This window comes from Lutra lutra, chromosome 16 (genome assembly GCF_902655055.1).
Source record: "Lutra lutra chromosome 16, mLutLut1.2, whole genome shotgun sequence".
In the NCBI taxonomy this organism is placed as follows: domain Eukaryota; kingdom Metazoa; phylum Chordata; class Mammalia; order Carnivora; family Mustelidae; genus Lutra; species Lutra lutra.
Window position 1 is genome coordinate 32,283,966 of NC_062293.1, and position 26,951 is coordinate 32,310,916.

The 26,951-nt window shown below is 51.4% G+C and overlaps 1 protein-coding gene and 1 long non-coding RNA gene across 2 annotated transcripts in view; both read right to left on the minus strand.

Moving 5' to 3' along the window:
* Positions 1–2,805: 2,805 nt before the first annotated feature.
* CCDC182 (coiled-coil domain containing 182) lies at positions 2,806–3,733 on the minus strand. The gene has a single exon (XM_047708572.1). The coding sequence runs from the start codon at positions 3,600–3,602 to the stop codon at positions 3,141–3,143; it is 462 nt and encodes a 153-aa protein (XP_047564528.1). The 5' UTR covers positions 3,603–3,733; the 3' UTR covers positions 2,806–3,140.
* A 2,256-nt stretch (positions 3,734–5,989) lies between these two features.
* LOC125087751 (uncharacterized) overlaps positions 5,990–26,951 on the minus strand; it is a 46,502-nt gene continuing 25,540 nt past the window's right edge. The window contains exons 3-4 of the long non-coding RNA XR_007123506.1: positions 14,485–15,263; positions 5,990–6,791 (exon numbers count right to left, since the gene is read on the minus strand). This is a non-coding gene — a long non-coding RNA (uncharacterized LOC125087751). The remainder of the gene's footprint in view (positions 6,792–14,484; positions 15,264–26,951) is intronic.

The window sequence follows — 26,951 nt, forward strand, 5'->3', positions numbered from 1 at the left end:
TGGGGCGCCTGTCTAACCCAACCTGGACACAGGTGCACCTGAGCTCTCCAAGCCAGGAAATTCCCAAGCTTCCTGCCTCTTCTTCCTCCTCCTCCTCGTCACTCCAGCATGACTCCTGGCCGTGGGAGGGCCTCAGGGCCATCCCTATGGCACCTCCCAGGAAAGGGAGCCAGCCCATCACTGCAAGTCCCTTGCTTTGGTGTGGGATGGTAGTCAAGAAAGGTCGCCCCAGAGTCCTGCTGTACATCCTCGGTACGTACCCTCTGTGCCTCGGTTTCTGCTTCTGCCACAGGGATAACAGTGTCTTGCTCACAAGGTGATTGTGGATGAAACGTCAATTGCATCCGACATGGTGTCCCCGAGAACACCCTCAAGTTCAGTGATTCACTAGAACTCTTTGCAGAGTAAGAAAAGCTGTTATACACATGATGACAGTTTATTACAGCTGCTGGATGCAGGGTCCCCTCCAACAGTTAGGAGAAGGCTTAGAATGAACGAATTCTCTGGGCGGGTAAGAGCCACGAAAGACAGACGCTTTTGGGAAGCTGGTTTCAGTCCCTCAGAGGGAACAAAACACACCGTGGGGGCCGCTTGTGGGCCCCGAGGTAGAGGGAAACTCGGCAGCTGGAAGATACTCCAATCCCGCACGTTCCAAGAAAGGTCTGGCCCCTCACAGGCCTGGGAGATATCCTCCAAGCAAGTCCCTGCGGTCTGCTCTCTGATAAGACGCTGTTTTACCCGGGGCCTTGGGCCTTGCCAGATAGTTAATGCTAATCACATGATTCAGCTGGAGCCCCTGCGAGCTGTATCAGCTTGACCTTGGGAGGCCTGAGTAAACAAGGTCAGCCATGGAGGGGCTCCGGGCCAGTAATTACCCACCAGTAAAACCTTCAACACCAAGACTTGGGTAAGCCTCCCTGGCTGACAATACTTCACATGTGTCGTCACACCTTGCTGCTGGGAGAATTAAGCACTATCCCCACAGCTCCGCTGGGAGGGGAAAGGACAACTGGAAGCTTACACCTGGTCTCTCCTGGTCTCTGGCCTGGGCTCCTTTACCCCTCCTCCCAGAATTCCCACAAACACCGTCAATCCTGAGCAGCCATATTTACCCGCTGAACCTACAGTCGACGCAAAGCCCTTTCCACATGAATTCGCATTAGAGCCAGTTTTCTTGTACAAAGCAGCTGATTTTTTTTTTTTTTAAGTGAGTGCAGTGCCCAATGTGGGGCTTGAACTCACGATCCCAAGATCAAGAGTCACCTGCTCTACTGACTGAGCCAGCCAGGGGCCCCAGAAGTTGATTCTTTTAAAGCCCTTCTTCTATGTAGCCGAGCAAGTTCTCCTTCTAAGACACATTTTGTACACACACGGGCATCCCACACAAGTTCTAAAGGTACAGGAGTGCCCCCCCGACCCCGCAAAACGGTCCTTTCTCACAGAGCTCACCTTAGCAAGATCACGAAGCTCCCCTCATGTACTCAAGCAGAGCTCAGCAGACGCTCCTAAAGTTCCCCAAATACTACACAGTGGTTAAAACAAGCAAAGCCTCTAGAGTTAGACATTCCTAGGCTCAAATCTCAGCTCTACCACTTACCAGCTATGTGGCCTTGGGCAATTTAGCCTCTCGGAGCTGTGGCTTCCTCGGAGTCTGAAAGTGAAGGTTAGAGCTGTACCTGCCTTCCAGGGGCCGAGCCTGGGGCTGGGAACACAGCTCATTCGCGACAACCATAGCTCCGGCGGTGATGGGAATGTCGCTAGTGTCCGTATTACCATTTCTTCAGCTGTACCTTCCAAGGCAGAAACAGTCTGGAGTTAAAATAGGGGTGCAGCCTTCAGGGTGGACGGTGACAGGTGGATAGAGCTATCAGCAGGGGATCATGGGGTCCTTGTGTGAAGGTCAGCGTGGGGGTTCCAGATGCCCGAATCTTGTTGGGAGTGATTCTCTGAAACAGGAGGGCAGATGGGGCTGAAGAAGAATGTCAGAGGGTCTGGCAAGGCTATGAGACCCCGGCTAGGAGGACAGAGGCCCCACTGGGCTCTGGAGCAGACTCTGGCCTCCAGAGTGACTTCTCACTTCTGCAGTTTGGGGGAGAAACCCATTACATGACAGCATTTGGTGGGGGGAGACCACAGAGAGGATATGCGACTCGATGAACCAGAGTCTCACTGGAACTAAAAGACACAGTGACAGTGAAGGAAGCCCCAAGTCACCAGAACCAGAAGAGTAAGTCCATGAAGAGCCTGGTGTGGTTCCAAACGGGCAGCAGGGTGATGAGCACGGACGACCGGCCTTGAACTACAGTCAGCCTCCCCCTGGGCACAATGGGGAAGCGGCACTTGCGCCCAAAGGGGCCTGAGAAGTAGGGGGGATGGTGTGTGGACACGGCCTGAGAAAAGTCTGGGCACCGTAACCGGTTCTGCTCCATGGGTCAGGCGTGAAAGCCAGCGGCCCTTCTCTGGAACCCACCCACTCATGGGGTCTGAGGCTTGGTGCGTCTGTGCACGAAATTCACCAGACCCCACCCACCCCAGCCCTAATGAGCTGTGTCTGATCTCTTTGGCCAGACTAAATGCGAAGGAAGTTCAGCTGCGCCAGAATCAGGAAACACAGGTGAGACAGGGCGGTCTAACTAGGAAAGCAGGCAGAAAAGCCCACGAGGTGGGGATGTGAACCACAAAAGGACAGTCCTCGGAGGCCGGTCAGGGCTCTGGGGAACGATCGACCCCTCTCAGGGGACCATGCATCATTGAGTAACAACCAGGAGAGCCTTGAGTCATGAAAAGAAAGGTAAATCTGTTCAACACATCAATTTAAGAAGATTAAAAACAACCATGTTATACATTTGAGCGACATGACCGTTACAAACAGGAAACCAGTTAACGGTGAAAGTTACAGGTGTCTGAAAGCCGGAGGGGTGGGGCACCTCCTTCTGTGATGATGCTGGGCAAGCGAGCTTCACCAAAGAACATACTGGGGCCTGTTCGCCTCTCAGCAAGGTGTTATTGAGGTAGAAGGAAAGCAGTGGACATGGGGAGGGGACGCGAATGGACGGGGACTTAGGGTTGGTCCTTCCACTGAAAACAAAATCTTCTGCTTGGCTGCTCTGCTGGAAGCTGGGCTCCCTCGGGGGGAGGCATCAGTCGGTCTGGATCTTCCTGGGGGCGCCGAGCGCGTCCCGGCCGGAGCCCAGCAGCATGCGCTCCAGCCGCTTGCAGTGCTCCCGGAGCTGCTTCTCGCGGGGCAGCAGGAAGGTGAGGACCTTGTTGCGCACGACGCCCCGGTCCTCCTCCTCCCTCAGCCGCTGCTTCACGCGGGCCGCCTGCTCCTCCTGCTGTGCCAGCTCGCCGTTCATCTCGCAGAAGGCGTCCTCCAGGTAACGGATGGCCTTCAGCGCCTCCTTCTTAAAGTCCTCCAGCTCCCGCTGCACCCCGGCTACCTTCTGCTGCAGGAGCTCCAGGTCGGCTGGGGGCAGGAGGCAGGAAGGCCAGGACTGAGGGAGGGAGAAGTCTCCAGACTGGAGGCCACTCTCCACCATCTTCTTCCCTTGTAAGGTGTTCACCTGCATGAGGATGGACCCAGCATGGTAGAGAGGTTCCATCGCTTCTCCTCCCGTTCAGACAAAGAGAGGGAGCTAAGAGACCTGTCTGGTCCGTGGATTTTTCTTTCTTTTTTTCTTTTTCTTTCCTTCTTTTTTTTTTTTTTTTTTTTTTTTTGGCTAGAGACAATCCTTTGGAGTGGAGAAACCCCGCGCATTGTGAGGTCGGGGTCCCTTCAGCCAACCAGGAGGAAAGCCACAGTCAACTCATTTGCATATTGTAGCCTCCTTGGTTGGTATCCAGGGCTATTTCTGCTCAGCTGCCCAAGCTGTCTTCCTATTATGTGGATTTTTATTGACTCATTTCCCCTCCCAGAACCAGAGCGCAGTCTCTGCTTTTACTGGAGGGACAAACCGAGGCCCAGAGCCAGGCAGCAAACAGGACAGCACAAGGCAGGCCGGGCCAGTGAGCCAGGCATGGGTGCTCCCCACGCAACGGTCTCTGGCCCTCTGCTCCTCACAGGCAAACTGGCTTCTCGGCCATCTCAGACCTTCTAAAGTCTTCACAGCCTTTCCTCCTGAAGCACTTACTATCTTCACGCTCTTTTCTTGACCTGGGACTTTGTCCTTCCAGATCCCCTGGTACAAGAAATTCCATGGGTCATTGTAATAGTTGATGCCTAAGCTCACTTCCAGCTCTAAAAATGCTGAAAAAGAAGAAGATGACGACGAAGAAGGAAAAGAAGGAGAAAAAGAAAGTAATTTTTTATTTCAAATCATACTTTTTTTTTTTAGATTTTATTTATTTATTTGTGTGAGAGAGAGAGAGCACAAGCAGGGGCAGCGGCAGGCAGAGAGAGAAGCAGGCCCCCCCGCCAAGCAAGGAGGCTGACGCAGGATTTGATCCCAGGACCCTGGGATCGTGACCTGAGCCAAAGGCAGACAGGTGACCAACTGAGCCACCCAGGCGCCCCCCACATCCATACTCTTATAACAAAGCCAGCATTCTAGATCATCTTAGAAGTTATGAGGCACATACTTGGGTTTTAATGTGTGGTCCATGGCAGTGCTGAGTCAGCTTTGGGGTGAAATCAGGTCATTCCCTCATTTATTCAGCAAGTACCGAGTGCTCACTCTGCACCTTGACCAGGGAGCAAGTGGGACAAGTGCCCAGTGCCCCACTCCTGCCCTGCTGGGTCATGCCTCAGTGTCAACACAGATGAGAACCATACAAAGGGTGAATCTCACACTTCTTACCTGAATACTCTAAGAAAGGAAAATGTTTCTAGCTAGCTTTTGTCAGTTTAGTCAAGAACAGACCTCTATCCTGCCTGTCTCAGTGTCCTGTGCCGACTTCTCTCCTAGCCTCCACGTGTGAGCATCTCCAACACCGTACTTCAAATCCAATCTATCCGAAGCTGGACTAGTTCCCATTTTGCCCAAACTGCTTCTTGTTCCAATATTAACATCATGCTAATGATGCCGCCATGGGTAGCAACCACACAAGAAACCAAGGATTAGCCTAGACCTCTCTGCATCCAAGCATCCAAGGGCTCTAGGTTCTCTTGGCTTTGCCCTAAGCTAAGCACCCCAGGACAAACTGCCCGGGAGGGGTCTCAGCTCCACCACCTATAAGCTGTGTGTCTTTGGCAGATGACCTCACCTCCTCTATAAAGCAGGGATGCTAATTCAGTGGTGTGCAGCTCCCTGGGTGGTGGGCAGAGGTGGGGGGAAAGGGGAAGGTTCTGATTTATAGCTGTTGCCAATTTCCATGGAGTGACTGCTCCCACCATGGCTGCTTTTGAGCACCTCCAGGTAGAGGCGCACACAGCTCTCGTGAGTGGTGCGAAGGGACCCCAGCACCACAGGACGTTTCATGAGGACAGCTGCCGTCCCTGAGACGAGGACTGACCTAGCTGGAGTCCCCTGCAGGAGGCATCAGAGGGGGCATTTTGAGAGGTAATGGCAAAACTAAGGCAGTATTTTGAATCTCAAGGTGGGGCAGCAGCCCCAGTTATTGAGGCAGAATGTTTGGTGAAAAGAACACTGTTGTAGGAGTCAGCAGATTGGGAGTCTGAAATTGCTGTGGGACCACGGGTTAGTCACCTATCTCCCTTCTCTGTTCCCTCTGATACAATGTGAGCAGGTGGGAGATGGCTTCTCTGCAGTCTCTGGTCCTAAGATCCATGCAGGCCTTCCTTTGAACCATTCCTGAGGCACTTACCCCTTTCACCTTTTTTGTGACCTGGGAGCTTATCCTTCCAGTCCCCAAGAGCACAATAAACTCCATGATGACAGCGAGCGTACATTTCTCATCCTTTATTTTTTTTTTAAGAATTTTTATTTATTTATTTGACAGAGAGGGAGAAGCACAAGCAGGTGGAGTGGCAGGCAGAGAGAGAGAGGGAGAAGCAGACTCCCCACTGAGCAAGGAGCCAGATGTGGGGCTCAATCCTAGAACACCAGAATCACGAAATGAGCCTAAGGCAGTCGCTTAACTGAGCCACCAGGCTCCCTGCATTTCTCATCCTATGTACCCTCGAGTGTCCTGCCTGTTGCCCTGCACATAGTGGCACTCAGAGAACTAGATGAAATTGAATTTATGTCCATAGGTGGCTATCAAATCCAGCGACTCCCCTAATTTTCCCTCTGACATGGCGCCACCTACTGGCCTGAGAGGGAACAGCATGCTCTTTATTCTCTTGCCCAAAATCCCGCGGAGGGTCTGTGGAGCTGGTGTGGACGTCTTGTGGTGTATCCATTAAGGGTGGGTGTGCAGTCCCGCACATAGTAGGTTCTCCATGAGTCCTTTTTTTGAGTCACTGAAAGAAAGAATGTGGGTCTGTCTTCTGGTTTCTGTCATTTTTGTGTCTTTCTATTTGTGCCTCTTTCTCTCTGATTTGGAGTCTCTCTGTTCCCCAGAGGGAATGGTGGAGGTCATAACCCGAACTGTGAAAGCAAAGTAGCAACAGTTAAGAAGGAATGGCAATCTTTCAATCTCTCTGGTGCTTTTTAAGGAGCTTTTGGTTCATTGCTCCCCAGAACCGGCCAGGGAGGGCCGCTCCCACAAGAGCTTCAGCAAGGTTGAGGGAGAACGAACGAGCACTCTGTCCGTAGAAGACCCCAGACCTCTGGAACCTTCGTAGAGTCCTCAGCTGGGACAACCCAACGTGCACGTGCTCTGAATGTGCTCCTCCCCGAAGAAGAGTTATCATCCAGGGCTGTGCTTTCCTCACAAATTTCCTTCCAGTCCTAGGAAAGGAAGGGAACAGATTGGGGCCCTTCAGGACGGCAAGGGCATCTCTGGCAAGGCATTTCGAGGCCACTGTCAGGAGGGTTTCCCTGCCCCTGGTCTGTTTCCACAGTTCACAGGCTCCCCACGTCTCAAAAAAATGGGGGGCCAGGGCAGGAGGGTATGAACTCCACAGAGATCCAGACCCCTACCCCCTGAGAATCAGACAACTGGAATGGATAGGGGCTCAGGAGTGGGCATGCTTTAGGAGGTGCAGGGGTGGGCACTGCTGGTTTGAAGCACATTCCTGCTGAGCTCTGCCCACCCTTTGAGAATGGAAACCACCTGGGTCATCAGCCTCCCCCAGCCTCTGCCATGTATACCCCCCCATGCTCTGACTACATGTACAAAATAAACTTGATCCTTTTGAGGATCAGGAAATGGGACATGTCTCAGGTACATTCCTTCCTGTATGTCTGTCTTTCTTTCTTTCTTTCTTTCTTTCTTTCTTTCTTTCTTTCTTTCTTTCTTTCTTTCTTTTAGCAAGAGACAGAGCACAAGCAGGGGGCAGAGGGAGAGGGAGAAGTAGGCTCCCCGCTGAGCAGGGAGTCTGACACGGTGTTCGATCCCAGGACCCTGGATCATGACATGAGCCAAAGGCAGATGCTTAACCAACTGAGACACCCAGGTGCCCCTTCATATGTTTCTTTCTTCCTTTTTTTTTTTTTTTTTTTTGAAGATACATCTACTTAGAGAAAACACAAGCACAAGGTGCAGAGGGACAAGGAAAGAGTCTCAAGTAGACTCTGCACTGAGCACAGAGCCCAGTGTGGGGCCTTGATCTCATGCCCCTGAGTTCACACCCTGAGCTAAAACCAAGAGTTGGATGCTTAACCAACTTCACCACCCAGATGCCCCTGTGTATGTCTTTCAAGATGAGGGAAACCCTCCAGAGCTGCTCACAGCCCCATTCCTCACCCAACGCACTGGCTTGGGGACGGAGGTCCTAAAGATAGCTCACACACATTACAGGGTCCCCTTCTGGGCTGGGGCTAGGCCTGGCCTCCCTGAAACCCCGGCCTCCCAATATAAGTCCTCCCAATATAATATTGGGGTTCTGTGCCCAAGTGAGATGGGGAGGATAGGCAACCAGCTGGGGCTTCTGCAAAGAACAGTTCTATTTGAAGAGGAAATGGCGAAAGACCCCTCCGTAATTCCCCCAAATGAATTACTGATGTCAGCCTTCAGGTGGTATGGAGAAACAATCTTCTGGGAAATCCTGAAAATGGGTCTATCTCTCCCCATCCCAAGAAAGAGTTATGAAAGAAAACAAAATTAGAGCAATCTTGCACAAACACCGAAAAGCATGTGGTTGGATGTTTCTAGAGCAGAACAGCTGTTGACCCTAGCCAGAATATTCTTTTCCCAGAATCCCCTGGGCCTGGGCCTCCCTTGGCAGCTGCTGGCCTGGGCGAGGATGCGGCGACACAGCCAGCGTCTCCCCAGATGGACCCCTATCAACGACAACAATCTTGACACAGTGCATTTTAGATCCCATAAAGGGTCTTCCCTCTGTCCATCCACCCATCCCGCCTTTCGTCCAGCCATCCGTCCAAGCACGTATCCGGTGACATTTGCTGAGTACCTTCCCCGTGGACACTAAGTCAGCAAACAAGATAGAGAAGACCACTGTTCTCAAGCCACTGGCGCTTCACTGGAAGGAGACAGACAATAAAGTGAAGCGATCAACAGTTAAGGTGACGTGGGCTGGTGCTAAGTGCTCTGAAGTAAGTAAACCGGGCAGCATGCCAGAGAGCCTGGGGCAGGGCTCTCAGGCAGGGCATGTGGGAGGGAGGGCATTTGGGGTGACATAGCCTGGGGAGGACGCCTGGGAGTCATGTTCAAAATGGAAGCTCAAGTGGGAAGGCTTTAGGCAGGAACAGGCTGGAGGAACTTAAAAGGCCCTGCTGAGTGGGGGCCCCGAGGAGAAGGAGGGAAGGAGGGGTGTGGGGCCCCAGCCGTGGAGAGGCATGGGATGGTACCCGCAGTGTACCCTATGTGGCATGAGGGCCACCAAGGGCTACTGTAGCAATGCCTGCCTTCTGGCCCCTGTGGCTGGTATTCCAGTCTGGGGAATGGGGACAAGGCTGGGGTGGGTGCGGGGCCCAGGAGTGAGCACCAAACTCAGTGCTGTTCCCCATGATTAATTAACCTGGAGCCAGAGCCCCAAGGCGCAGTGCTAAAAATACCTGCTTCCCTCTGAGACGTGGCAGCTGTCACCCAGCAACTGTTACCCATCGCCATTTGTCATAATTTGACACTGATAAGGAGTGTCCATGGGGCCGTGTGTGTGCAAGAGTCTGATCATCCCCAGCCCACCAGCCAGCTGGTCCTCAGAAATAGTCTGTGCCATTTCCTACCTGAGCCCTTCCCCCATCCCTGAGCCCCCTGCCTTGGCCACCCCTGGATGCGCCCGCCACCTGCCCGCCACCCGCCAAGCTCCTTTCCCCTCCTGGAAGCTGAGCGGCCCCGCCTCAGGGGGTGCTTGCCAAAGCCTTCTCCAGAGCAGGAGCCCACGTTCGGGTGCGTGTTTCACACCGCTGCGGCCCTGCGGCTGGGACTGGAGCCATCTAGCAGGGGCTCTGCCAGCCCAGGGCGGCACTTTAATTAAAATATGTAAAACATCTTGGTGGGAGTGGGTCTGAAGACACAGGAGTGGTCCTTGGACAGGAGAAATGCAGGCCCCCCTGTACCCCCCCCCGCCCCCTGTGGAGCTGGCCCCTCTCCAGCCCCGGAGGCCAAGGCTTATGCCAGGAGGGCCTCCAAAGCGTGCTGGGGCGTGCTGACGTCTGTCTTGCACCATCCACTGCTCAGCTGGGCACGGAACTCAGCTGGGGCAGAAGAAGCCTCACAGAAGAGAGCCCCCCCCAGAGCCCGCAGGCCCTCTCAGCGGCCCGGAGAGCGTGCCAGGAAGGGCCCGACATCACCCCAGTTGGAAGCTTCTACCCTCGCCCTCAACACCAATTTTCTTAAAGGACCCCTCGGGACGCTGCTACCTGGACGTTTACATAAACTCTTCAGCAAAGCCAGTCTATCCCCCAGACTAAGAAGCTCCGGAAGTTTCCTCCTCACTCCGACGGCCTTCCACATGGGCAGGAACCTTGGTGTGCGCCATTTAGGACCGGCACGAGCAAGCTTTTTTGCACAAAGATCCAATCAGAAAAAAAATATAGGCCTAAACTTTTAGTCCCCATCTTTCCTGAAAATCAGAAAACACCATTGTGCTAAACCTCCTTCCTTCCTCCCCATCGAGGAAGGAATCGGTGAGTCTTACTGAACTGTCAGGACCTGCAAGACGGGTGACGTGGGCCCAGTGTCGTGTGAGGGGCGGAGTCTCCTTCCCACCCACAGCCCCCCCCACCCCCAGGAGAGCTAGGAGGAGATCGGGGTCAGGAGGGAGTCCAGGGGCTCTACAATTAGCCAGCACCGAAAGGCTTTATGGCTCCCTCTGGCCCGCACCCCTCTGGCCCTGGCCAACTTCTTCAGGCTAGGCTAGAGCCACTGTCTGCATGTCTTGGTGTCAGGCTGAATTATCTGAGCTTAAAAACCAAATCCCCTCCTTCCTGGGTTACTTAGCTGTCTGCCTGGTGAGGCGGGGGGATTACTGGTGACAGACAGCAGGGCCTACCTGGCTGCTCCAGACAGAGGAGCTTTGATCACCTGGAAAACTCCAGACATCAGGACTCCTAATGATGAGTAATGACCTCAAACCATCGGAAAGTTATCCAGCGCGCTGTGCGGCAGGGACACACACTGCTTCCCACCGGAGCCTGGGCTGGGGAGATAGAGTGCCGGCATCCTGTAACCTGGGGTGGGACCCTACTCCCACCCCTGCCAGGGTCCTGCCAGCTCACAGATGAGGCAGAGGAGTTTCTGGCTCTGGGCACTTGGCTGTCACAGGGATGGTTAGGGGCTCAAGGGCTAGAGTTTATATTTGTTCGGGAGTGCAGCCCTCCCCATTCATTCATTCATTTGTTCATTCAACACATATTTACCGAATGACTACGATGAGCCAGGCATGGAGCTCGCTGCTCCAGCAGATGACTAAGATGGGCTGTCTGTCCTGAGAGCACTTGGGACCTATAGTTTCCAGTGTCACACGCTCTGTGGCTGCGGGACTCCAGACCACCCACAGCAGGGGGCTTCAGGTTAGCCTGGCCCTTCTCGCAGGGACAAGGAGCAGGCAGAGGATGGAGTTTGAAGATCCCAGGCCTGCCTAGGCTTAATGTTCAGTTTGATCCTGTGAGAGCCCCCAGCCCTACGTCTTACCCACATCCCTCCATCTCGAATGTCCTCCCTCTCTGAGGCTAGCTGGGAATATGTCAACCGTGAGTCCTCTGTTTTGGCTTCATAGACACTTAAGCCCAGTGATTCTCAAACTTTGATATACATTACAATCTTTGGGGGGAAGTGTTAAAAGTCATTTTTAAGGTCTGGATTTCTCCCTTTAGAGATGCTAATTCAGGTCTTGGGAGACTGAAGTTAGGGCAACCGATCCTCTTGATTTGCCCTAAACTAAGGGGGTTCCTAGGATGTGAGACTTTACATTTTAAAACCAGACCTATCCCAAGAGATCTGGGACAAGTCACCCTAGCTGGGGCAGACACATTAGTCTCTGCCCAATAACATTCCTTTCTCCCTTGGGTCATAGAATTTTATTTTGATCAGGCAATAACATGCTCGGGTAAGGTGAGCCATCACCCAGCCCCAGGCTGTGAGCCTCGATGCATCGATGCATTCAATAATGCCATTCCCCAGTGCTGCTGCCTCTGACACACTTCATACCAATGAGTTGTAAAGAAAAGGCATATGGAAAAGTATTACATCTGATGTAAAAGAATGAGATTCAGGGAGTGGAGGGGGTGCTCTCCTGCCTCTTTTCCTGGCTTGGACATAGTTGTATGAGAAAATGATGGTTGGAACTGTGGCAGCCATTCTGCAATCATGAGGCAACAAACCTAAGATAAGCAATTAAATAAAAAGACACCCTCCCCCCATTTTTTACAACATAAAACACCAAACCTCAAATTATCTACCTCCAGTTTAGCTGATATGTGACTAAATCTTTCTTGTTCAGGTAACTGTTGTCTGGCATTGTGTTAATTGCAGCCAAGCACATCATGACTGTTACAGGGGACCTAGAAATTAATATTTTTAACAAGATCCCCAAAATCATTCTGATGCTTTCCAACAAGCTACAACAACACTTCTCAAAGCGTGGTCTTTGTATCAGCAACGTTCAGCATACCTGGGAACTTGTTAGAAATGCAAATTCTCAGACCCAACCCAGACCTTCTGAATCAGACACTCTGGGAGGTGGGGCCCAGCAGTCTGTGTTTTAACTAGGCCTCCAGACGATTCTGAAGATTGCCAGTTTTAAAATCATCGAGCTAAGGGGCACCTGGGTGCCTCAGTTGGTTAAGTGTCTCGCTGTCTTGATCTCAGGTCTCGAGCTTGGGATTGTGAGTTCAAGCCCCACATTGGGCTCCAAGCTGGGTGAGGAACCTACTTAAAATAATAATAATAATAAATCATTGAGCTAATCAATATCTGAGAATCCCTAATACTAGACCCCAAAAACTTCTGGAGGAGGATTTTAAACTTAACCCATGTCACACCTGCTTCCTTGATTAGAAAACGTGATAGGTCTTCTTGCCTTCTGTGCTTTTTCTCCTCCCTCCCTAGTCTCTTCTCTTGGGAATCTTGCACTAGTCAGATGCTGTGGGTCAGATTTGTCCTGGCCTGTGTGATTTCCCAGCATGTGGTGATCAGGGAGGGAGGGAAGTCTTCGTGGTCAGAGCTGGCTAGGGCAGGAGTGAACTCAGGAGGCCCAGCCTACTGAAGGAGTGTGGACGTCCATGTCCCTGACCTGGTCATCCTGGCTAAGTGTGTCTATCCACCATGAATGCCCACTCGTCAGCGTCACGGGGCACCGCGGAAGCCCAGGAGGAGGGGAAGGGGGCGGCCCAAGCAGCTTCCCCTTCTCTTCCTTCCTCGGGGAGGCTCCAGCTGGCCTTTTATATTCCGGGGAGTCCCCCACTTCTCCACATAATGAATTACTGAACCCCCAGCGAGAGTCCAACAGGCAGAAACCGAACAATAGACTTCACGTGGTGCAGGGAATCCATTCTCAGTTAGCTAAAAAAGAAATTATTAAGTCCCTAATTACACTTCCTCATTACAATACTTTTTTCAGCATCTCACATACAGTCCTGCATTTTGTTCTTCTTCTTCACGACTGAGTACACTGTCGAGTGATTCTCCTGTAAGTATCGCATTAATAATAATAATTTACCAAACATAAAAATAATGATAATAAATCCTACCCTTCATTTAGTGCTGTCCACATAGCAGGCCCAGGGGCTTCCCACGCACTATCCCTTTGAGGCGGAAAAGCCACCAGCCTCACGAGGCTACACCTTGGTCCCGGAGGAATTAGGTGTGTAAGTCCTACAGGGGTAGCTTCCTTTGTCCATCTTCCATTCGTATGTATCTGATAAGGCTGACCTGCCATCAACTCTTCAAGAGCCTGCACCCCTCCCGCGGCAGGGGCCAAGCTTGCGTCGCTGCTCACAGAGACATGCTGGCCAGCAGCCTCCCACCCCCACCCCCACCCCCGGGATGGCTGAGAAGGCAGGTCACCGGCTGAGGGTCTACACCCCAAATCCAGCACGCGGAAGGTACCCAGTGGTTCTGAAGTGTGTTGTCAGAGAGTGAGGGTTGTGCCAAGTCCTGCCTGGCCAATCTCTGGTCAGGCGTCCCTGATGTCACTGGCTCCCACTCACTCCCACTGGTCTTGTGTTGGGCTCATCTCTCAGAGGGTTCCCCAACCCCTGGCCAGCAACAACCGGGGTACCAACAACCAGACACGCTTCTCAGGAAGAGCGGGGATCACCGGTATTCAGGTCCCGCTAACACCCACGGGCAGACACACGTCTATCTCACGATCATCTCTGGCTGGACACGTCCTCAGCTGATCTCACGATGAACACTTCTCTTGGCTGCAATTGTTTGGTCATTATTACAGCGAGACCTGGACAGCCAGTGACATGGGTTGCTACTAAGGACATGACGGTTGGCATAGGCAATAAAGCCAGAAAAGGCTGATGATCGGAAGGAAACATTCCAGACTATCTCAGGGCCCTCCCACTGAGGGGAGTCAAGGTAGTACATGAGCTTGAAGAGCTAAGCAAAGAAGACTCTCGGCTGCCAAATTTGAGGCGGCTCCTGCGGCCAGGCCATCAGGGCCAAGCAACCTGGTTCCTCCTACACCCTGTGTTGACGGACACCAAGCCACGGCCCCCCTCCCACAGCACCCTCTTTCCTTCTGCTTGCTAGCCTGGGGCATCTCAGCAGCTCCCCTCCCCGCCAGCCACAGAAACACTTTCTTGCCACAAGCCGGGTTGCTCCAAGCCACCCAATGCCCATCCAGGGGCTAGAGCAGAAAACCCCGAAAAATGTCTAAAGACAAGCCTGGCTTTTAAAGGCCCTTTGGTGCGATTCACGGCACTCGGGTTGGGGAGAGGTCAGAAAGATCTCTCAGGTTGGGGAAGACAGCTCAGCAGAGCTTGGCCATGGCTTCCCAGGGAACTGCTTCTGAGACACAGTGTTCTGGGCATAATAAAAACTTCGCTCCGCGGCAAAGGTGCTCACTGCAGACCCCTGCCAGGGTAGGGTGTTTTGTCAGAGCCCAGGAAGGGGCCACGAGGGGCCCCCCACGCACCCTCAGAGTCACAAAGCCTTCAGGAATCAATCACCTTCTGCAGGACGCACATCCTGTCTGAGCAGCCGCCTTTTCTCCCTCTGTGCTTGCCGGGGGAGGTCAGAGTTCACATCAAATGTCATTAATCATCTTCCCGGGGGCTGGGGCCTCCTTGGACAGTCCTATTAATCAGAGGCCTATCACACCCGCAGCCTGGCTGGGTCGCCATTGTCCTGTTTCTCACCTATCATCAGAAGATTAGATTATCAGTGACAACTGAGACACCCTTTGAGTCGCAGGGAAGCCGGAGAATGGGGTTGCTTCTATTTTTTTATTTATCCTCCCGATTTGAGGATGAGCTGTTTCTTGTCTTGTCACACTGCATCCTTTTCTTCAAAGAATCAGCTTTAGGAATCCAATTTGTCAAACTGGACAATCATTGGCAAATCCATAAAAAAAAAAAAAAAAAGAAAGAAAGAAAAAGAAAAAAAAATCTCAGCGACTTTATCAAAAGAAGTAAAATAAAGCAGAAGGTTTTAAGCAGAGCCTGAAAGGATTAGAAAATAAGTTGCGTTTGACAACAATTAATCTCTGGAAAGCGGAGCTTTGTCAAAAAGGAACAGGCAGACATGTGTCCAAAAGGGATTCTGGAAATCCACACCAGAGTCTCTCCAGTGCCTGGGCATGACCCCTCTTCTGGAGGGCGGGGGTGTCAAGGCGAGACCCAGTGCTGAAAAAGAACAAGAAAGAAGTCCTGAGTGTTTTCTCCTGATTTTCTGCTTACCAGCAACCATGGCGGCGACACAAAGCGCACAGCTCCCCGGTTCTCCTGGGGCTGTGACTGTCTCTGTACTGGGCAGTGACTGAGCCCATCCTAGTGGCCGCTGTATGGGGTCATCCAGGAAGGGGGCGCTTTCCTGCCCTGCCGAAGTACAGAGATCGGGGGAGCCCCTGTGACACCTGAATCATTTAGATGGGACAAACCTTGGTTACATGGCACCCAGAGGCTGCAAAACCAGCTGGGGGGTTGGGGAGGGGTGGGGGGCGGAGAAGCAAAGAGAAGCCAGGGTGGGGTGGGGCCCACAGAGCTCTCAAGAGGGTATGAGGCCTCGTCCTCTACTCATTGTCTCCTGGTGGGAAGGGGAGCTCAAATCCTTCAGATCTTCCTGGTTTTTGCTAGATTCTGGAGACCGGGGCTTTCATGTGAACACTCCCTGTTTTAAGTGTCGGCAGTTAAACAAAAAAGAAAATCACCGTGCATACTAGCAAAACCTGTCCGGGGGCCGCTTTAGCCCCCACACCTGGGATTTGTGACACTGATCTAATCTACCCGCCTGGGTACAAATAAGATCCATGGGGCGCGGAGAAGCTGGAAACTTGCAGAGCTAACCAAGCTGGTTAGAAGCAGAGCCAGTTCGAGAGCCTGGTTCTTCAGACTCCCAGACCAGTGCTCCCTGCTCTGGACCTGATTCTGTAAACCTGTAAGGGACCAGTTAGCAGGTACAGTCATCCAAGTGCAATGAAAGTGATTAGAATTAAGAGATCCTAGACCCTACGACCTCACCTTGAAATCAGAGAAGGGACTGAGACAAGTCTCAAGTGACCGTTGTACCTTTCATGCTGTCTTCTTTTAATTTGCTACCTGACCAACTAGCTTTCAGTGATTCTCTGTGTGACCACTAGAGAGGTCTGGGGCAGGAGGCCAGGGAGGGCTGTGAGCTCCGTGTGGTGATATTAGCCACTGGACCACAGCCCAAAGCTGGAGCTCAGGAGCCAAGCCACCCAGTTCAAATCTTGGTTCTGCTGTGTATTAGCTGTGTGACCTCCAGCAAGCTACTCAATTTCTCTGATCTCCAGTTTCCTCATTTTATTTATTGATTTTTTAAGGGTTTTTTTTTTTTTTAAGTAAACGCTATCACCAACGTGGGGCTTGAAACTATAACCCCAAGATCAAGAGTCGCGTGCTCCCCCAACTGAGCCGTCCAGGAGCCCCTCCATTTCCTCATTTCAAAAATGGGAATGATGAGAACATCAACCTCAGGAGATCATTGTGAAGAAGAAAATGGCAGAGAGCAGAGCCTGCCACGTGGCAAGTGGCTCACTAAATTGTCGTTGCTGTTTTAATACATAATCATAATTTACTGCGTCCTCGGTGGTCCCTGATGTGGAAACACATCACGGCATGTTGAGTCTGCATGGAACCTTAAAAACCATTCTACTGAGACCATCTCATCTTAGAAAAAAACAGTGGCCCGCAGATGGCCAATGGGTTTATCCTTCACAATGGGCTTGTCCGAAAACCTACGTATGCCTACAGACACGGTTCATTTTGACCACATCCGCAGGCCTCTGCCAACCATTTCGTCTTCCTACCGTGACCTCATCGGAAGTAAAGTTTCTGCTGTAACTGGGTTTAAGGCAGAGCATACGATATTTCACCACGACGGCCCAGTGAACACCGCATCCCGCCCCCACTCCAGGGCTCCTTATGGAAAGATTTGTGAGAAGACTCGGGGCCCTACTTGCCCACTGCAAGGTTGTATTGTTCTCCCAGGCGGTTTGTGATCACTAGGGAGAAAACGCGCCTTGGGGTAATTTCCGTGTTTGGGGAAAGACACAGGCTTTATGGCCCAGCATTCTGATCATTTCTGAAAATTGAACACTTCTGAAAATCAACACTTGTTGACCAAACTTGACAGGTGCAGTGTCTGTCTTTACTAGGGATTGAATGAAGACGCCCGGTGGCCATGGGGGAGTGGCCTAGCACGGAGTGGAAGGCCGGGATTTGGCGCTGGATGGATCTGAGGACAGATCTCGACTCCTCGCTTGTCCCTAGGCCATGAGATCGTTTCTTAAACTCTGAGTCTCCAGTCCCTTTGTGAGTAAAATGAAGGAAATAAAACCCACTTCATAGGACTTGGGGAGAATCCCAGAGAAAATGAATGCGCTCGGGAGCTGTGAGCTCCCTTCCGTCTCACGGCATTCCCTTGAGAAGTAGAACCTGTGCTCACAGAAAGACATGGCGGTGTCATCCATGGACAGGCATTCGCTGAGGGACCTCTACAGAGACCCTTGTTAAGTGCCGGGATGAGGCTTCTTGGGGCCAGATTCAGGTCAATGTCAAAGGAGAGGAGAGAACAATGGACACATTCATGCTTTTAGGGTTCTATTCAGGCTTCTGGTCTGAAAGCCAACAGCTGACTTGTTTAAAGAAGAGTTTCCATCCTCCTTGGAGCTGATATGGACCCTGAAACTGGTTGGGTCTAGCCCTTCGAGGACATTCCAGAGGGGACATAGGGTGAGCCCAGGGCGACCTCTGCACAGATCTGCCCCCCGTGCTGGGCTGCTGGAGCCAGGGAGAGCCGAGTCTCCCACCCGTTTGCTTCTGCGCTATGTCCTTGCCTTCCCCATGTTCACAGAGGCTCTTTGCTAATGCACTGCCTAGTTTTGAGGCCAAGAAGAAAGGAAAAGAGGAATAGCTGAGGCCTCACATAAATCTACGATAGACCAGGAGAGACACTCCAGGCTCCCAGAAACACATGAAGACTCTGGGAGCGTTCAGCCTCCTGAAACTGTGGCGCTTTCCCCCACATGCTTAATACAAGCTGACAGCCCGCATTGTTCTGCCGAAGACAAGGTAGTCGTATCCCAGTGACAGGGTGAGGGGAGCAGAGGGACAAAGGCACAGGAGCTGAGGAGGGGCCAGGGCAGGCGGTGAAAAATAAAGAGAGAGGGCCGGTGGGGGGTGCCTCTTAATCGGGGGGCCTGGCAGGAGACCCTGAGAACGGCAGCCCACTGACAGTGGAGACCAGGAGCTCCAGATGGCTTTTTGTCTCGATGCAATAAAAAATGTAATCTGACAGGCCCCGGGATGGGGCTGGGAAAACAAAAGTCTGGGGGCAGGGGGAGGGGGTTGCAGGGTGTGGGATTGGGCAGGGTTAAAGGTAGCGAGTCTGAGAAAGACAAAAAGAAGCTACTGTCTCCTCAAGCAATTATAGGCTTTGCAAATGACATTTAATTCCAGAGGTGGTGCACGCGAGGGACCAAAGCCAGGTGTTTGCCGGGCTTGGCAAGGGAAGACGTATGGGAAATGCACCAGACCTTTGGCCCCTGAAGAAAGGTGATAACTTTGCCGATTAACCACGGTGTGGGTTCTTTGTGTCCACGCTGCCCTCCCCCCACCCCCATGTCATTAGGGGATGATATAAAGATACAAGGCTTCCTGGCGCAGTTTAATTGCTGATAGACGGGAAAGTGATGAGCTCCGTCGTACTCTGCAGACGTCCTGTAGGAGACCAGATGCCATATTAATGTGGCTTCTCAGAGGGGGACACACCCCCGCCTGCTTCACCCGGAATATACAGACGCCCAGGGAAACAGGGGTGCCTCTGTGGCCTCAAATGGGGCTGTGGATTTTTATTAACTAATCTCTGCCTTTCAAATCACTGCGTGTTGTCTTCCCAAAAATCTTGGTTGCTGCATGGACCCAGCACTCAGCAGGCTCTTGATAAATATTAAACAGTGGATGTAGGGGACGGCTCCAGATTTCACCATTAAGGGACAGTTCTCCAGGGGACAGATCCCACTGTAGAACCATCGAGTGGTCCCTGTGGCTGGAGAACAGGAAGTTTAAGGTGGGACATTGTAACGATCCTCAGGCAGGAGGTTTAGTGGGTATTAACAAGAGCCTGTTAGCAAGACGAACATGATAAAGCTAGAAGGTGCACGGTTCTGGTGAAGATGTGGGGAAATGGGCCTGAGCCCATGGGATGAGCCTCCACACTCTCATGTGGAGGGAAGGGGAGTAAGGCTTTTTCAAAAACAGAGTGACGACCTTGATCACAATGTTAGCATCCACACCCCGTAAGCCAACGGTCCCACAAACCCACCCTATGGCTGTAGGACAGATGTGTGCCAGGCGTAGGCACTGGGTGTTCATGGCAACCCCATTCACGATTTTTAAAAAAGGAGAAATGATCTTAAATACCCACCATTAGGGAAATCGGTTGTACAGCCAAACAATGAAATACTCTGAGTTGTTAAAAAATAATGAAGGGAATCTACACCTATTGTCGTGGAGAGACCTTAAAGACACATCATTAACAGGGGGGATCAAAGGGGGCGCCTGGGTGGCTCAGTTGGTTAAGCGTCTGACTCTTAGTTTCAGATCAGGTCCTGATTTCAGGGTTGTGGTATCAAGACCCATTTTGGCTCCGTGCTCAGTGGGGATCTGCTTGAGATTCTCTCCCTCTGCCCTTCCCCCCACTTGTTCTCTCTCTCTCTCTCTGTCAAATAAATAAATCTTAAAAAAAAAAAATTGGCCCCAAAACAATACATACAGCGTGATAGCATGTATGTTGAAAAAAAAAAAAAAAACACCTAAAATACCTAAATATGGGTGCATGAGTAAATATATGTACCTAAATGCACAGAGTGGTCATCTTTGGAGGATTTAGGCAAAAAGAATGGCAGGGGGAGGGTTGTGAAGGACCTCTTTCACATTTTATGTTTCATTTTGATAATGCAAATATCTGTGCATTACACAATTAAAATTTTGAAATATACATTTGACAAGCATCCATACTTTTTTTTTAGATTTTGTCTATTTATTTGAGAGAGTGAGAGCACAAGTAGGGAGAAGAGCAAAAGGAGGGGCTAAGGGTTCCAGGTGGCGATTCCTTGAAAAGAGGAATAAACTGGGGTGGTGGGCAAAGGCTTTTAGAGCAACATAGGTTGGTGGCCATCATGGGACTTTGCTCTCATTTGGAATGACTTCTAGTCCCTGAAGGATATGGTATTGGAAAAACCACCACCAGAGCTACCAGCTGAGCAGACAGAGGCACTGACTCTCATAGTCTGTTCTTATTTTTATATTGAAGGGTGAAGTGAAAAATAAGAAAGAGAAAGCTAAGATTCACCCCTACAAAAGTAGGGTGTGTCCCTGGCTCTCTTCAGATCAAGGCCCTTAGGAGTGGACTGGGAGGGATATGAGGACAGCTCATTGGGTCTCTATTTTATTCAGACTACAGTTCTTCTAGAGACGCTCAGCAGGGAAGTGGCCCAGGCAGAAGGTGATTCTGAGTCTCAAGACCCAGGATGTTCGAGATGTACAATAACCAAGTATGTAGTTTAAGATCATTTAGGAGTCATATTAAAAAGGAAAACAAGACAGGTGACGTTAATTCTAATAAAACGTTTTTGGTTTTTCAGTCTTGGTTGTTGCTGTTGGCTTTGCTTCTAACCAAGAGGCAGGGCAGAGCTTTAAGAAGAGGGTAGCTCTCCATCACTTCTGCTGGCCAAGGTCATCCTCAGAGGGACTCAGTCTGCAGGAGGCCTGAGGGGACCCCGTGTGCTGCCCAAGCAGCTCAAAAGCCAGGACTGTACAAAGAATAGAGGATGGCATGGCTCGGGTGTGTGGCGGGTCGGGGGAGAGACGGGCCGCAGCAGGGATGTCTGCGGGATGCTAGCTGGGCGTGGCTGGGCTCACGGCCCCAGGTCAGGAAGGCTTGCGTGGAGGACCTGAGGTGAGTCCAGGAGCCCCACTTCCTCATGGAGTCCTGTCCAGATGGGGGCAGGCTTCTTGCTTCCAGGGCAGGGAGCAGGCAGGCCACAGGGAGGGAGGCCACCGTAGACCCTTGTAAGGCCCGGGACCCATATGTTCTCTTCCCTCTTCATCTGTGTCCTGGAAGCCACCTTAGAGTCATCTTGTTCAAACACTCTGTTTTGCAGCAGACGAAATACCGGGAAAACAAAACAAAACAAAACACCCTAGGAAATGGGCTCCAACAGTGGCCGAGCCAGGTTTTACACAACTGCTTACAGGAGTGGGTGTGCGTGCAGGGTGGGACTGGCCCAAGACAGGGGTGGGGGAAGGCGGGGGGGAGAAAACGGGTCTGCAGAGGACAGGCAGGGGTTGCAGGCCGCTCATGCCGTCGGCACAGAGAAAGTGGCCGGAGTCCGTGCCTGGCTCGCTCAGAAAAGCGGATTTGCCATCGGAATGAATGACAGCCAGAGGGATCTGGAACTGATCTGACCTGCAGCGGCCTCCCTGCGAGACTCCAAAGGACTATCCTCAACAAAAGCAATCCCATGATTGTTGGCTATACACCCTAACTTCCGTGAGATGCAGGATAAAGGACTAACACCCGTCCTTGGGGGAGGACTTATAGCCTCAAGTCTGCTAGGAAGGAGGGACTGAGGCCAAATTAGATTGCATGGGGTGGGACATAGATTGGAAGAGAAGAAAGACAGTCTCAGACACTCAGACGTCACCCAAAGCACCCAGGGGACCCAACAAATCAATGTCTCCCCAGGACTCAAAGGACATGGCAAGGGACAGAATTCATTGAAAGTCTGGCAGCTACAGACCAGAAGACGGATCTGAGGGTCTCCTAGGATGTCTCCTACCCTGAAGAGTGTTTACTAGAAGACCGCTGGTGGTCCGTTCTTCTCGTTAGCATCACAGAACCAGGCCCGGCCTGCCTGCCCCTGGGAGGGCAGGTCCCCTCCAACTCAGAACTTGCCTGGACACAGGAGGCAGGGGAGTGAGGTGAGCAGGGGGATTCCTCCACCTCTTCCCAGCTCTGGTGTCTCCTCTCCACCTAAGGGGAGAGGGGGATGGTTCTGAGTGACCCTCACACCCTCACATGTTAATGAATATGGCCAACATGCTCAGAGAGCCAAAACAGGGGCGTTAGCCAAGGGCTGACATCATTAGAGCAAATGATGGCTATTAGTATTACGCTGTTGTTATTATGTTTGCTCTCTCAACCCTTAAATCACACTCCCATCTCGCGATGGCTCGCGTTTTATGTAATTATAGCTTATATAGGTAACAAATGGATATTTCTGCAAGCCGAGGAGAGAGCTTTCTGCATACATTAATTTGCTTGATTAGTTCTCTACTTGGTATGCTTTGTTCCTCCAAACTCCCCTTTCCTGTCTGGCTTCAACAGAAAATTAATGAGTTTTAACAACTTGCAAAAGTGGGCTGTGCCATGGGAATACCTCTGGTGTACTCTGGGTTTTAAATCCACACATTCAGAGGCTTCCTAAAGGTTATGCAAAGGTTAACAAACAATTAATATGTTGAATCAGTGTCCTAAATCTGTTTACTCAATCTTGGCAATCTAAAGGCCATTAGCCATCAGCCTCAACATTTTAGATGGATCTGTCTCTTTCCTAACCCACCCCTCCTCTTGTCCCCTGGACAATTTGGGTGAGAAAGAGAAAGAAAAAAAAAATGAATCGAGAGGAGTAAATATCTCTGGAAAGTTGGGGTTTTCTGCTATCTGAGACTCAAAGCTTTGGGAAGAGCCTAGACTTGACCGAGTGGAAATTTTCGAGAAGACAATGCAAGATGAAGACACATTCTTGCCTTTTTAACAACAGGTAAAATGTGAGTTGGGCTTACAAATGGATGACGAGTTTCTGTGTTGATTTCCTCCCTGGTTTACAGGGAGAAGGGGGTGGAGAAGAAGAGGTATGAGACAGGTCCCACCCTGGGGCACTAACAGAAAGAGGCCTCCTACGCACTGTCCTCTAAGGAGAACACGTTGCAGAGTAGTGGGGGCCCAAACGTTTCCTTTCCTTAGCAGGCAGAGGAAGAGGATAAGAAACAGCCACATTTAATCCAGGTGGTCCCCCAAGGGGTCTCCTGACTCCACAAAGAATCTCATTCTTCCCCACCTTTTAGGATGCTATTGTTGATGATGACAGTCTTGGCAACAATAAAGGCAATGACCTTGATGAGATGGACAACATGCCGTTCCTCCAGCCTGGTCCCTTTAAAAAAAAAGGCTGTGCGGCCTATATAATCCACCTCTAGCCCGGGCTCGACAGGAACAATCTCCCACATTGAACTGGACTCCCCTCTCCTTTGCCTGTCCCCACCTCTCGTGGCTTGCCAATCAGCTTGTCTCCCTAGCTAAGACCGGCTTCTTGGATCACCATTCCTGCCCACGGGCTGCCAGCTTTGGCCCTTGGGGTACTTTCTTAGACATCATCTGATATTTGCTCTGGGACCCTGGTCTCTGGGGAGCTGGTGTCCTCAAAGAACCCAAAAGAGAAACACAACCCAGAGGACACCATGTGACACCTGTTCTGGTCAACCAAGACCTAGCCAGACCCTTAAATTGCTGCCCCACTCTTCATCCACACTGACCGAGTCAGAGACAGCCCACCAAGGCAGGAGAGAGGGAAGAACAGGGAGAAAACAGAGAAGGAGCTGACCACATCCTGCTCCCCCAGGCCAAACTAGAGAGGAAAAGCAACAGGTTGCACAAGAGTTTCGTGGGAGACTGGACTTGACTGACAGTTTATTATTGGAAAATGAGACTTTCCATTAATACCTGGGAGTATCCAAAAAGCAGGAGTAAGGGGAAACGAATCCTCAGAGCCACTGTGCAGGGACAGTGGGAGGAAGAAGAACTTTGCTTCCTCCTCACACCCTACCAAGCCCAGTTCATTCAATCACCTGGTCACTCTGTATTGTCTCTTTTTCATACTGAACTACATGACTTATCCAGAGAATGGAAAATAAACTCTATCAGGAGCCCAATGTGGGGCTCCATGCGGGGCTCGATACAAGGCTCAATGTGGGGCTCGATCCCAGGACCTGGGATCATGACCTGAGCCAAAGGCAGATGCTTAACCGACTGAGCCACCCAGGTGCCCCTAAACTCTATCTTTTAAAAAGAAAGAAGAGGGCGCCTGGGTGGCTCAGTGGGTTAAGCCGCTGCCTTCGGCTCAGATCATGATCTCAGGGTCCTGGGATCGAGGCCCGCATCGGGCTCTCTGCTCAGCAGGGAGCCTGCTTCCCTCTCTCTCTCTCTCTCTACCTGCCTCTCTGTCTACTTGTGATCTCTCTCTGTCAAATAAATAAATAAAATCTTTTAAAAAAAAATTAAAAAAAAAATAAAAATAAAGAAGAATTTCAAAATGTTCAGATTGATGAGAAAGTGTCCTGACAAGAGACTGGACTAACCAGGACAGGGAGGAGACGAGGTGTACTCTTGGAACTTGGGCATAGGTTTCTTCTAGACTTTGTGTCTATGTAAGACTACAGATTTCAGCAGGAGCGAGTTGGGTGTCGAGCTCTGGGTTTACATCAGCAGCCTGAACTGTGGGATCCAGGCGGGCAGTAGGAGTAGCCACTACCTTTAGAATATTAGAGTACTCTTCCAGCATAAACACATTGTTTCTTGCAAATTCCTGAGCCATGCACACTCGGCCTGCTCCCAGGTTGCACAGGAGAAAGGCCTTGAGGAGAGAACCCTTTGCAGCCAGGATGAGTTCTACATGGAGCCCCTGAGGGAGCCCCGGTCTTCTGATTGCAAGGCAAGGTCTCTGAGGCCATGTTTCATGTCTAAAGAAATAAAATAGTTTCATTGTTTCGAGAAATGCCAAGCTGATGATATGAAGGAATAAGCAGATAAGCTCTCCCGTGCCCTCTGAATCATTCAGGCGTTTTGTGCATAGATTTTTATCCTTAAAAACAGAGAGGGGAATTAGGTTCTGTTTGCGAGGGCTGAAGTCATTAGATCTGGCTTGCCCGGTTGTGCGCCTATTGATTGAGGAGGTGGCCGTGCTGGGGGACAGATGCTGGGAAGACCAGTTCCCTAGCTCCTGAGCCGCTGCCTTAGCTTGACAGTCAGCACCCGTGTGAACCATGGCCAGTGCCCTGAGGAAGAGCAGATGGGCGCCAAGGCCCCAGCCCCTGTCCTGCCTGTGCCAGAGACACCCCCTCAGGTGGGCGGACAGAACGGGCTGCTCTGCGCTCTTCCCTCTCCTGCTGAGCTGAAGGGCCCAGGCAGGAGCTCCAGCTAGCCCTGTCCCATGCGGGTGCTCTAGCATCCTTTCCTGCTAGCTTTCACTCTCTGTTTGGGAGGATAAAAAAGGGTGACTCCGGGCAGAAATGCTTCCCCTCCACAATGAGCATTCTGGCCTCCTGCAGCCCAGGACAGGGGAGTGGGAGGGGGTAGGCAGGGGCTGATCATTTGCAAGGAGACGGGGAAGGAGGCCTCGCCCCTTCACAAGTGCTTCTGCCTCCAGACCCAGCTTGCATCGATGAGTAGAGTCAGCTGGCCCCCGGGGGCCTGCCTGCCTGATGGAAGAAGTCCAGGCCCCAGACTGATGGGGCAGCTCTCACCGGACGGCTGCCCACAGGCACTCAGCTGCTCTCAAGGGGCACCAGGTCCTAGCCTGAGCCTTGGGATACAAGAATGTATCTTGTCTGTACTCTTTCCCTTTGCCTGTGGCCTGAACCAGGCAGCCCAGCCTCACCACTGTGGACAAAACCAAGACCTGGTGGCAGGAACTCGAGTCCGTTTGTGTGGAAGACTCACCTCCAAACAGTGATGTAGGAGAAGCAAATGCCTGTTTTACATAAGCTGCTCGAATACCATGGGGCCTGTTGTCTCCAGAGCCTTGCTTCTAATAGATACACACCCCTCGAGCCTCTCCACCAAGAAGGCCCAGCGCTCAGCTCCCTCACGTCCCCTCCAGAGGGAGGGCCAGAGAAAGGCCTCTGGACGGCAGAACCACAACCCAGGGACACGTTCTCTCGGACACATAACTTAAGTGAGACCAGAGGCAAAGAATCAAACTGCAAGCCCCTCTTATTTCTCCTTTCTTAATTATCATCCCATTTGTAAGCCAAACCCTGTCATTCTGTCTCCCTTAATGGCTAGTTTCTATTCTGAGATTCTCTCCACTCTATTCTCTTTTGCAATATTTAGGAGCTCAGGCGAGGAAGGGGTAAGGCTGCTCCGTTCACACGCCCGTTCTTCTCTTTTTAAATATTTCAGTTGCTCCCAATTCTTATTTTTGCATTTCAATTTCCTGTGGTACAGTCCATTTATCTCGGTCACTCAATCAAGTTTTCCCCGACTCTCCCCCCCCTTATCTTTCCTGCTCCGGGCTGACTGAAAATACCTACATTATCTTTGCAGCCAATGTGCCGACTGGAGGGAGATCTACAGATTGTCTTGATAGGGAAACGTCTGAGGGAAAAACTGGGAAGTGCTTCGCTTGGCAGAGGACAAGGTGAAGTGTGTGACCTCAGCAGCAACTTTCTTTCAAGGTGAAGCTCCCAGTGCAGGCTACCTCTGAAGGCGTTTGTCGGGATTCTCCTCTTTGTTTCTGGTGAGAACCCTGCCTTCCACCGTGTCTTCATCCTCCCATGGGATGGGTTTACCAAGAACCTCACGCCGCTCACCAACACCTCGGATGGCCTTGACCACAATTACCTGAGCTCCAGACTTCCCACTGAGGTTTCCCACATGCCCTTCCTAGGTTACTGGGAGCTGAGTAGCTATCTGTCAGTGGAATCCTAAAACCACAATTTGAGAGAAAAGTTCTATCTTTACTCTCTGGAACGCTGACGATTTTGAACTGGAGGTCTCTATTTTGTGTTCTT

Excerpts from the sequence above, each read along its gene's own strand:
- CCDC182 (XM_047708572.1), bottom strand. The coding sequence starts at position 3,602 with ATGGAACCTCTCTACCATGCTGGGTCCATCCTCATGCAGGTGAACACC.